Source organism: Agelaius phoeniceus, chromosome 7, assembly GCF_051311805.1.
Source record: "Agelaius phoeniceus isolate bAgePho1 chromosome 7, bAgePho1.hap1, whole genome shotgun sequence".
Classification (NCBI taxonomy): domain Eukaryota; kingdom Metazoa; phylum Chordata; class Aves; order Passeriformes; family Icteridae; genus Agelaius; species Agelaius phoeniceus.
The window spans coordinates 45,412,132-45,424,750 of record NC_135271.1 but is presented as its reverse complement, the minus strand read 5'-3'; the positions used below and the strand labels follow the sequence as shown (position 1 = coordinate 45,424,750).

Here is a 12,619-nt window from a genome sequence, read left to right as displayed (position 1 = left end):
CAGGGGATGGAACAAGATGAACTTTAAGGTCCCTTCCAACACAAATCATTCTGAGTCTATGATTCTTTGAAAAAAAAAAAAAAAAACCACAAAAAAAGTAACTGTATTAAGTCCATTATAATACATTGACTCTATGACCACCACTATTTCAGTTTTCTCTGTGTTTTGAATCTACTGCAAATTAACTCATTTCAAGTTGTTCCCTTAGTAAGTAGATTATTTTGTTATAGATAAAGCATTTTGTCCAAACTCAAATGAGTGATTGTGACTTTTGGCTCAATGACATCCACATGATACCTTTTCAAGCCACCTTGCAGCAGAGCTAGGAAGGGAACCAGTGGGATGTAACCAAACAACCACGATCACTACCTGGTAAAATCATGGCTGCTTTCAAGTGCCACAAGAGGGATTGCAAACCTGTTTCCACTGACAAGGATTTTAGCAGCTGAATATACAAGGGCTGTCAAAATGTAACCTGAATACAGACCTAGTAAGAAGATGTGAGGCTGAGAATTAAGAGGAAAGCAATCTACAAATGGCAGGCAGGGTTTGGAAACTGAAACCACTACTTACACTTCAGCCCAGTGGCAGAGAGCCCACATATCACACCATGGAATTACTGATGAGCAAACACAGGCACTGCCAGGTCTGGCACAGGTGTACCTGCTGTGGTGGCACTGCTTCAGCCCAAGCTGTGTGTGTGGTTCTTGTGCCAAACCTGGCTGGGGTCACTGCTCCACCCAGCCTCCTGCACCCTAAGCTTTATTTCCCCTTTTGAGGTTGCCACCTTTCACAGGTGTCACAAAAACAGAGGGACAACCTCAGCCTGCTCACGGCTATCTCAACAATGGATCTGGTGAATATTCACTAAATTCTGTTATTAAATGGATCTGACCCCAGTGACTTCTTTGGAAATGGGTCCTGCAGCCCTCGGGGCTCCCCACAGGCTCGCACACCATTACCCAAACCCTGTGGCCCTGCACGAGGAGCCAAATTAAACATGACCCTGGGCCTGTGCCCGCTCGAGTGCGCACCGGCCCCAGGTGACAGGGGTGTGGTGTCCCCAGGGCAGGCCCCGGGACAGCTTCAGCGTCCCCAGGGCAGGTTCCATGTCCCTGGGACAGGTTCGGTGTCTCCGGGACAGGTTCGGTGTCCCCGGGGCAATGTGAGTGACCACGGGGCAGGTTCAATGTCCCCAGGACACTCTGAGTGACCCCGGGGCAGGTTCGGTGTCACCAGGACACTCTGAGTGTCCCCGGGCCGCCCCACCGTGCCCACTCACAGCACAAACACGTCGGGTTTCCCCACAAGCCCCGTGGCTGCCGAGCCGCCTGTGTGTGCCGAGGGCACATCCCCCCGAAGGAAGGAGCTGTGACAGGAGTGCCCTATAAAGCCGGGGCCAGGGCATGGCCGTCGAGTCTGTTCACCTGCCTCCTCTTGCCTACAGCGGCGGGGCCGGGCGGCCCAGGGCGGCTCCCAAAGGCGCACCCAGGCTCGGCAGGGCGGCCGCGGGCGGAGGAGGGGCCGCCGCCTCTTTAAACTTGCCGTGAGGGCCGGGCCGCCCCGCCCGGGGCAGCGGGGTCCGCTCAGCGCCCGGCGGGGACGCGCCGCCCCCGGCACCGCTCCCCTCAGCCGCGGCCCGGGCGGGTCCCTCCGGCACGGAGGGCGGCGGGGCCCGGCCGCGGGCTGTGAGGGGGCCCCGCCGTGCCCCGCGGGGGGAGCCGGGCAGCGCCGCCGCCTCCCGCCCGCCTCAGCCCGCCTCCCGCCCGCCATGGCCGCCCGCGGAGCCGAGCGGCGCCGAGCCGAGCGCCGCGGCAGTGCCGGGGTCTGGCCGCTGCCTGGCAGCGCCCCGTGAGCGGGGACGGCGGGCGGCGTGTCCCTGCGCTCGGTCCTGCCCCCCGTCCTCCTCCCGGAGCGGCGATGAGCGAGACCCGCGCCGGGGGAGTCGCCGCCTAGACCGGCAGCCAGGATGGTGCCCCTGCAGCCCCTGCCCCTCGTCGTGGTCCAGGGCGTCCTCCAGCTCGTAAGTGTCCATCCCCGCGGCCCCCGGACTCTCACGGGGGGCTTGGCGGACACCGGTGCCTTCCTCCGGGAGCGCGGCGGGCGCGGTCTCCTCTGGAGCCCGGTTCCCCTAACCTGCCTCCCGCAGCCCCTAACATATTCTTGGTTTTCTCTTTCTTTTAACATATTTTTGGTTTTATTTTTCTTTTTTTTTTAATTTTTTTATTATTTTATTTTAATTAAGCGGGTTTGCCTCTGTTCGCCCCGTTTGGGAATGCGGGACGCTCGCAGCCCGAGCCCAGCGCGACCCCGGGGGCCGGGATGCGCCGGGAGCCGCCGCGGAGCTGGAAAATACCGCGGGCAGGGATGGGAGGGATGGGGGTGTTTGTGTGTGCCGAGCATCGCCGAGACTGCCCGCTCCCGGAAAGTTTTCTGCTGGCCACAAGCGCCTTTTTTTCGCGTGCAAGACAGAGCTGGGTGCGCAGGTAGCGCTCGGGAAGCTCCCCCGTTAGTTTGCGCTTGCTGCAGCGCGCCCCAGGTGTTTCCTTAATTTTTATCAGAAACTGTGGGACACGCCGGCGTTGTGGTGAATATTCCTCTGCATGCGGTGGGGGAATGCGGGGACTGACGTGGCGGCAAGGTGAGGTGCAGAGTGCGAGATTCGGAGCGCTGGAGGAAGGGAGGGAGGCGAAGCGAGGAGCTCAACTTCTCCCGCCCAGCGCCTCGTCCGTGGGGCGCTGATGGTACGGGGCAAATGGACTGATGCTCGTGTTCGTGAGGCTCTCATAAAGAGAGAAAAAAAGTGTTTGCAAAAGAGCTTGGCCATCTTCGCTTTTATTTCGGAAAGATTTGAGCTGCGCTTGCTGTTTTGGGGGGAGTTTTGGTGTTACTCTCACAAATAGCTCTGCTGCAAAAGTTATGCCTCTCTTCCCCAGCTTGCCTTGGACGCGAAAGTTTGTCACGAAGTAGTCAATAGGGAGTGTGTAATAAACCTTGAAGGGATTAAACACCCTCCTTAAGAACTGGAGTCTAGTGTTACAGTGTGAGGTGATTGATTAGTTTTTGAGGAAGCTTATGTCAAATTCTAATCCGGTTTTGGATTGTGCTTGTCGTGTAATGTTTTTTGCTCCAGCACTTTATCATAGCAATGAAGTAGCGAGCTGCAGCCCTGCGATAAGGCGCACATTTCTTTCACACTCCCATCCTTTTGGACAATAAAAGGCTGTTTACATTCTTCACGTTCTTGCAGCCCAGTTTCCAACTAAACAACGCGCAGGGGTGAGAGATGGGGAAAGGAGAGCAGCAAATGGATTACAAAGTTGCTGAGCAGAAGGGAACTAAATAAAAACTCAAACCTACAACCTCTCTCACTCACTTGCACCATCCTTTTTTTCTTCCTTTATTTTTATTTTTTTTTTTAGGAGCTACCAAAGGGATCAGTTGGAACTTGCACCATCAGGGATGGGGTTTGTTGTGCAGTGTTTTATAGGTGATGTTGGGAAGTTGCTTGCTGTGAGTGTGTGAGTGAAGGCTGACTAAATGAAGCAAAGTTGCTGCCTTGAATCAAACAAAAATCATAAATAGCCACTGCAGGTTCTCAGGTGGATGTTGCACTCAGCTCACCCAGGAGGATTCTTTTTTTCTGCGTTCTTTAGATACAAACCAGCAAGGTTTTTGAGTAAATCAGTTTTATACCACATATAAGTTAGTTTAAATAATAAAGTAAAGCAAAATGAGAATGTGTGAGATTTTTGAAGCATTTTGGGTACCTTTTAATGCTAACCTACTACTACAAAGTTGTGTAAATGTATTTTGGCATGCTCTTACCAGAACATCTGGTTAAAGTTACAGCTTATTATAAATTATGAAATATTTTATGTTGGTGGTAATGCATTGAATGCAAGTCTGTGCTATTCTTTGTTCTCTGGGCAGAATTTGGAGGGACTGGTGGCTTCCTGGAATCTGATTAGCAGGTTTAGAAGGGAGGCATTGTTATTACTAATTCTTGATTTTTTCTTTCCTTTTTTAATCAAAAATCAGTGTGGGTAATATTAATACTACAGTGAAGGCTCAGCATTTCAGCCAAGAAAAAAAAAAAATCCTGGGCTTCAGTGATGCAATACAGCAGCATTTCAGTAAGCCAGAAATGCTACTATCAAACCCTTCCTGCTGGGGCAGTCTTAATTTTTTATAAAATCAGAGGTGTTAGAATGGGAAATATTTTGGCACTGCCTTTCTGTGAAGGGAGAAGTGCTTTTTATTTTAATAGATTGAACTTCAAATGCTGTCTTTCCTTTCAGATATCAAAGTGTGCTGTCTACTTACCTACTTGTTAAAGATGCATAAATTAGGATGAAATCCATGTGAAACTTCACAAATCTGAGGAGATTATGGCAGAGTGTCTCACTGAATTTCTGAAAGCAGTGTTAGGTGATTCTTTGTATGCTGTATCTGACATTGCTCAGTCAGGAGTTCATGTTTTATACTTTTAAGACAGCATAGATATATTTTTGTAGCGTGTTTCTAGATTATTTTGATTATTGTACGGGTTATCAGTATGCATGCAGCAATTGCACATATAAATTTCCTAAAATATTTTGCATATTTGGATATATTAAGCAGTAAGGAAGGCTGCTGTTGAGTCAGGTTAAGGTGCTAACTTGCTCCTGTATAAATTCATTAATTTTTAAAGCCAGGTTTACCTTCTGTTGACAATATGGAGCAAAACAACAATTTGCAATGCACAGTCAGTGCATGTCTGGGCTGTTATTGATAAGAAGATGAAAAATTGCTGTGTTGTGTTATCATTAATAGGTGCTCTTGCTTTACTATTAATTTTCAGTAAGCTTTTCCAATTGTCACATAATTGCTGAATGCCCTGTTAGTTATCTCTTTGGAAGTAATGGAGTTCTGCATGTTGAGAATTAAAGTGTGTGAAGCATTAGGATAATGCAGTTTATAGAATCCCTGCTAATGTTTCGTTAAGTCAGCTTTAAATACCTCTAAGGAGGAGGGGGGCTTCTTCTGCTTCCCTGCAAATATGAGTTGTTATTTTAAAGAATTCTTGTTGGAACAAAAAAAAGCTGGCACTATCCCTTTGTCTAGGCAAGGTGTAGTTTCAGAGAAACACACAGTCCCAGGCAGGACCTGTGGTTCTGGGGGTAGCCAGGCACTGTAACTATTGGTTTATTCTTGCATCTCTGTGCTCTGAAATTGGGAAAGGCTCACAGCAGCATTTTCCAGTGCTTATAGTCAAAGTTGCTTCATTATTCTATCAATAAACTCTCTTTACATTAGCATTGGGCAGAGTTGTTACTGCATTAGAAATCTAGGAATCAGTCATTTTACAAACCCTTAAAAGCAGCTGATTTTTTTTCCCCCAGCACTGTTTATATAGATGAGAAATAATTAGGAACAAAAAAGACGAAGGTTGTTAATTTAAAATTTTTCTCCACCAAGTTTAGTAGTATAGCATTTGACATGAGTGAAATTCAATGACACATTGTTTGTCTTGCAATTTCAAAGGCTGAAAATCACTATAACCAAAGCAGATTTTGACAATGAAGCAAAATTTTTGCAGAGGTTTTTTTTTCTTTTTTTTTTTTAACAGAATGTAAGGTTCTTAGCAACTCGAGCTGAAAGAATATTTGCTATAGCACAAGGTACTGCTTCATAAGAAGAAATATATTAAAAGCTGAGCTAAAGCTGCCTTTCCATTTAAAATATGCATATCCTGTGAGGTGTAGAAACACAGAGATCTGTTCCTTCTGGCTACTTTAATTTTGTCTCCATAGCCTTGCAAATGTGGTCCAGGTAGCATGCCCTTGCAGTGAGAATCAGAAATAGGCACCATGCAAGACTCTCAGCACCATTTCAGAAAGGTAAATGCTTCCCTCTGGTCATCTGGAAACGCACAGATGAAATTCCATCCCCCCTTAATTTCAGGGAGAACTTTGTTATAAAATGTATTGGACCCAACCTTTCATTTGGCTTCCTTTGGTAATTTTTTTTTGGTGCTGTGGGCATTATAAGGCTTGTGTAATAAAGTAATGTAGGTAACTCAAGAATTGCAGGTAATTTGGAGCTGGAGACAGACCAACAAACGCTGGTTTCAGCAGATTGAGAATTTATTACCCTGAATAAGGAGTTGTGTCTTAAGGTGGATGGGGCCAGGTTTAGTTTGCATAGGAGGTTCACAACTCAACCTGTCCTCACATCACATCTTTTGTCCTAGTTCCACGAAGCTGGTTCCGTGATCCTTCTCAGTTCATTTGCAGGTTGACTGGGGCACGGAAAGATTACAGATCCTGTTTAAAATTTGTACAGCAAGACTTCTTTGTCTGATGTCCAATAGGCCACAAGATACCCCAGGCTTCCCTAGGCAAAAGCCATGTTTCAAACTTTCCATTTGTAACACATAAAGAATTTTTCTGCCATTGTAAAGCACTTGGAGAGATGTCAGAGTCGTGCTGTAAGTGTAACAGACAGGGAAGTGAAATGGAAAGATTGGTGGAGCCCCAGTGCTAAAATTGGATGCTCTCATCACTCCCACCTTTCTGGTTTTCCTCCTGTGAGAAGGGAACTCAAGAACGGGATTTGAAAGGGAGCAGCAGAAACCACTCACTGACCTGCACATTAAGAGCATCAGAGAGGTGCAACTCTGCCCTAGGTACACCAAATTCCTCCTATACTGTTAAAAATTTTTACCTTTAATCAACACTTTACAAACAAAACGGTACAAGGAGAAGCAAGAGCTGCTTGGGAAATTTGCACTGAGGTGCCAGCAAGTTGCTTGTGGTCGTTGGGCGAGATGTTGAACCTTTATTTGCTCCATGTGTTGGGTAAGATGTGGAAATTCTGGGGCACTTGCGGTAAAGAGCTGCAGTAAGGAAAGGTCAGTGCTACTCTGCGCTGAATGGTTTTAAGACAAAAGCTGTGATTCCATAGGTGGGGATTGCCTCTTGCTCAGAAGCAGAATGAGCTGTTCCTGTGCTCGGGAAAGCCTGTGGCTTTGGATCTTTCACGCCTACTTGTCAATGTGTCAAAACCGGAGACAGCGATGAAAAAGAAAGGGGTTTTTTGGGTTTGTGCTACGCAGGACAGTCCATTTGCTCTGCTAATCTGTTTTCGTGTCCTGATTTTTGCCCACTTTAACACATTGCTTCACTCTACCCATTACAAAACACAAACACCAGCTGTAATGTCTTTGCTAGATCACATCTAGCAGAATTGGAAAACAGGAAGGTGGAAGTTCCCATTCACGTGGCTGTTACAAATTCATCCCGAACCTGACTTCCAAAAACCACCCTATTCTGAGGCAGCTTTGGCCTTTCACTTCGAATCTTAAATATGTTTATGTTTATTTCCCCAACCCCATTCCTCCTTCCCATTATGTTTCCATTCCTTCAACTTCCCACTGGGTTTGTGGCTATAGTTTGTGTAGGGTGTTCAGGTGCTTAAAGGATCAATCAGAGTGAAAATAAGGAGTGACCTGCTGGCAATTTTTGCTTCCAGCAGAGCATCACTACTGTGAAGTAAGTCCGGTCTGCAGGTCAGGACTTGGGAAACATTGCTAATTCCTTTCCTGTAGGGAATCTCCTTGTGGGCTGGTGTTGTGTGTTGGCTCTAAACTCTGTCGCACTTAACAAAGAGATTCAAGGAAACAAATTAGGAATGGGGAGGAAATGAAGGGCTGTGAAGTTGGGTCAGCTGTAAAGACTGAGTAGTTTTGTCTTTGCAGCAGGGATTTCAGTGCTGGTGGGATGCTCTGCTCTCCCTGGAATGGCAGTGCTTACTGTAAATATAGAATTGGAACGATTGACTATAATTTAAGGTAGATTTAAAGAGCTGTAAGAGCTCTAGTTCTTGAGATAGGTTTTCTCTTTGTTCCAAATGACTGGTAGTAATAGAAGCTATTATTAGCTGGGAAGTGAAAATGAAAGAATAGGGAGAAATAAAAAAATAAAGTGAAGAATCTAATGTCTCTAAAATCGGGCTTTATGTGCATTGGGGCCAATTATGGTTATTGTATCATTACAGTACAGATTTGAGGCTACTCCAAAAGCTCTCATTCTGCTTCTCCAGATCCAGCATGTTTGGTTTATGTTTACAATCAGTTGTGAATTTCTTGACATTATAGTACTTGTTTTAGGGGATGACTAGGTATTTCTAATATCATCAATCATCAGTATAAACACTACCTTAATTTCATCTTACTTTACCCATTATCTGGGAAAATAAAACACTGTGCATAGAAGTGCTCCTGTATTTGTTCTGCTATTAAGTAGATTTAAGGGGTTTTAATGGAGAAGGACCTGGCTGTGCTTGAGGCTGACCTGGAGGAAGAAAAAAGCCCTGGGACTTTGCTGAGGGAATAAGAGATGAATATGAGAGAGAGAGGAAGATGATGGATGTAAAACAGCCCTGTGGAATCAGCCTGAGAAGTTACTGCAGGCAGAGAAGGACAGACAGACTGACAGTAACGAGGAATATTCCCACAGTAACAGAGTTCTACTTGAGCATCAAACCCAGGTGGGTGAAATATCAGACCTTGGAGGTTTTTGTCATTTAATGCTGCCTGTCTCTCTTTTCCATGCAAGCACCTGCTCGTTGATTCTGTTGCTGCTAACATGTGTTTGGAAAGTTGGAATTCCTGTTCCCAGTGGGAATGTAAGGGTCTCATTGGCAGTAGTTTGATCTCAATCCTTTGGCTGTAGCTGTTAACAGTGAGTGGCTGCCATTGGGAGCCTAAAGCCAGGGAAGGTGTTCCCAAGTTGAATTTTCTCCTTACTCCAGGCGGTTGGGTGATTGCTGGAAGAAAACTTCTGAAATTGTATGCACATGACAGGAGTTTTATAGTGCACTTTAACTGGAGTTCATGGTGCTTTATAGTCAAGGTGTGTTACATGTGTGTCATCGTTATTTTGGGAAACTAAAGGAATAAAACAGAGCCTAGAGGCAAATTCCTTGTCTTCACCCAGTAGAGCAGAAGAATATTTTGCATAACTGACTCTGTCCTTCCATAGCCCATCTCCCCACAAAGGCAGAGAGCTGCTGAATCCCATCTGAACTGTCACTGGCTGACAACAGGGGCATTTTTGGAGTGATGTAATTTGGATCAAGGCAGGAGTGAAGCCCAGTCCTTCAATTTCTCAAGCAAAAGGAGTGCCAGGGAGAGGGCTAAAGCCTGTGCTGTTTTCCACTCATTAAACTAACAAAATGCTAATCAGCTTTGTGGAAAGATTGGCAGTAGATAATGTTGCTGTGGCACCGCTGTCTTATCGGGTGTGTTAGCCTGGGCTACTCTAAATGAGGTGATTGAAACACCTCAGTGTTTTTTGAAACTGATTCAATTTTGCCCATCGACTGCTTTCAGTTCTGTCACCATTCAAGGCAAGGAAAATACCGATGCTAAATTCCTTGTGGGGCTGGGACAAATCCTGTGCTGCAGCTGCTGTTGTGTGCCAGCCTCTGCTGCCTGCTGCTGAGCTGCTGTGTCGATTTCCAGACATTGAATTAATCTTCCAGTGCTGGAAACATCCATTTTTGAGTTAATTCTGAGTCAAGCTGCACTGTCTTCTATTGCTGAATGACAAATCCATCAGTCTTCCTTGCCTTCCCCTGGCTTGGGTCTGCTCACTGCTGTCAAGAAGTTTCTGGCCCTCCAGGGAGCTTTTCTAAGCTGCATTCTGCTGGGAGCTGCCTGCTTGCTCCCTCTGTTTCTCTCTCCCTCTGTGCTCCATCTTCCTGAAGTTTTTTTCCAGGCAGAGGATGCTCAGTTCCTCTGGGAGAACCAGCAGTTTCCTTGCTTTCTTCTTCCTCCTGGAGATGCCCCTCCATCCAAAGTACAGCAGCCCAAGAGCAGGTAGAAAGCCTGCCTTCCTTTCTACTACTCAGCTTCAAATATTTTATTTAAATATTTAAAACATATTTTTAGAAGCATTTTATTTTATTATTTTTGCAGGAAACAAATTGTGAGAGCTACGTTTCCAGAATCTATGAATGGTCATCTGTTCACTCCTTGCTGGTGGCTTCTGTCCAAGCTGTCTGGTAGCAAATCAGTCCAAAGGTTTATCAGCTTTGGGTCCTTCATTGTATAGTGTATTTCCAGAGTGTTTCCATTTCAAATTGTCCATTTTTTAACTCATTTGTCACGATTCCAAGTCTGAGTGGATATCCACTTTTAAAGCACCTGATTGGAATACGATGTGAGGATTGGTTTTTAAGGAGGAAGTTTTGTAGAGCTGTAGATGTTGTAGATTCTGCCCTAAAAAGCATCTGTTTCTAAAAAGCATATTTTTCACCTCTGTGTAGGGACACCCTCTGCCTGTGAAGGTCCTTTTGTGGCAGTGAGCTGTGCTGTGTAAAACTTAGATCCAGACCAAGAGGTGCAACAAATTGCATTTCTACCACATTACTTTCCTGGGGCACAGAAGGTTATTAGTTTCTCTACTCTTTCTCTCCTTCTCCCTAGAACCCATAATCCCAGGGTTTTTTACATCAGTTTTGGTGAAATCACAGTTAATGCCTTTCCTTTAAGTTCTTAAAGAGTGGGAAAGCCATTCTCATCCATCTCACTCTTCAAGTCTTTTCTTATTTTTCTTCTGACTAGAATTCAGTATCCAGTTTCTGGCACCAAGCTAAGCTTAAAATAATACCAATGTGTTGAGTGCCTGACAGGGGAAAAAATGCATTGTTGAGTTAGGACCTATTTGATTTAAATTAAATAAAATGCCTCTAAATGTAAGGATGAAGAAACGTGACATACCTCATACTCAGATCCATTTTATGGTGCTCACCCCATAATCCTTTTATTCAGACATGTGTGACCTATGTGTTATCAGCAATGGGCAGCCTAACACTGCAGTAACCAGGGAATTTAAACTCCATATTTTATTCAACAAAACCTTTTTGTGAGTATTGGATGAGATCTCTTACTCTGCTTGCTTAGACTGAAGGTTCAGTGTTGCTGTTTTTAATACTTGATGTTGAACAATGGAGGAAAGAATGAATTTAAAATAGCAAAATTGGTATTTTTGCTGGCTAAGGACACCATTCTGCAGAAATTTGCCTTCTGGTGAGTTTGCAATATTCTTTCAATGAACAGCACAGTTATATTTTTGGTGGAATAGTAAGATTAATATGGGGACAAATAAATATAATGGCTATTGTATCTTTCTTGTGTTTTAATGGATTGGATTATCTTGTCCATCCAGAGTAACTATTAGATTTATTTTTAATTTTTTCAATAACACCCGTAACTCTGAGGGAAATGGAACTTTATTCTGTTTAAATGTTGAAACTGTAGTCCTGAAAATACAACTCAGTAGTCACTGACTGACTTGTCCCACACCAGTGAAATCCTTTCATGTTTTCAGGGAGTATTGAGATAAACTCAGTCTGTAATCAGTTATTAATAAAGCCTGCTGAACATGTGCCCTATGTCCCCATTCCTGTCTCATCCACTACAATTATCTAACAGAAATTTAATTATCCTTGAGATCACCAGCTCTGATCCAACTGAAGGGCACAGAATGATTGAACAGTTCTTCCAGTGATGGGCAACAGCATCACAGGAAGCTTGGTTTTCTTAGGAAATGGGCTATAATAGTATTTGAAACAGAAACAAGTTTGAAAGCCAAAGCACACCTGTATAGCAATCAGAAGTTCACCAGGGTTTCCTGGGGTAGCCACATTTTGGTGTTTTGGACAGACATATAGAGGCTGCAAAAGAGCTTTTAATCTTGCCTTAAATAGAAATACATGCTGTTTTATAATTTGTTTGGTTCTGACCCCTCCTCAAAATACTCACCTGGAAAAGGACTAGTGATCCATTTCAGTGGGGCAAGAAAACCTACATAATTCAGTTGGTTTGTTTGGGTTATTTTCCTTCTTTCTTCAGTTTGAGAATAACATCCTGACTAAATGTGGTCAGGAGTTTTCTACACACACTTCTGGAAAACTCAGTCATTAAAAGATAATGCAGAGGTTATCGATATCATGACTTTGAATTCAACACCTGCAGATTGTGTATGGTACCTGAGAATGAGATTCAGCCAGAAGGAAAGGTCCAGAACAGGGATTGCAGGGTTGCCTGCTTCCACTTGCACTAGCAGACTTTTTAAAGGTTGGCTTAAGGTAGAACAGCTTTTAATGACTGATGAACAAACAGGTGGTATCTCCATTCTCTCTGTACAAATAAGTCAGTGCTTATCCCGTGGTTAGGATGGCAGAAGGGAAAATGAGCTTGGATCTCTCAAGACAGTATCAAATTTATCAAGGAAGACAGTATTCTACAGCAGAGTACTCAGTCCCTGCCCTCAACAAGACTGAAACCTGCTTGGATCTACCTTGAAGAGACACAATAGGTACAAATATGTTCATTTATTTTGGTGGGAGGTGGAATACGTACAAATTCAGTGGGAGCAGGAAAGTGGCTTTTCCTGCACCTACCTGGGGATGTTCTTGCTCCTGCAAAGAGACACTAGAAGATAAAACATGGTAGGAGCATCACTGCAAGCATTTTTTCCCTGTTTTTGCAACCTAAGTCAAAGGTGTGTGAAAACCACATCCTGGATTGGATCCTTCAACAGAAATCAAGGAAGGAGTGCCTGGGTTG

The 12,619-nt window shown here is 44.7% G+C and overlaps 1 protein-coding gene across 1 annotated transcript in view; it reads left to right on the top strand.

Moving 5' to 3' along the window:
- The first annotated feature begins 1,649 nt into the window (after nt 1-1,649).
- NXPH2 (neurexophilin 2) overlaps nt 1,650-12,619 on the top strand; it is a 35,130-nt gene continuing 24,160 nt past the window's right edge. The window contains exon 1 of the mRNA XM_054636578.2: nt 1,650-2,023. Within this exon, the coding sequence (XP_054492553.2) occupies nt 1,970-2,023 (54 nt within the window). The 5' untranslated portion in view covers nt 1,650-1,969. The remainder of the gene's footprint in view (nt 2,024-12,619) is intronic.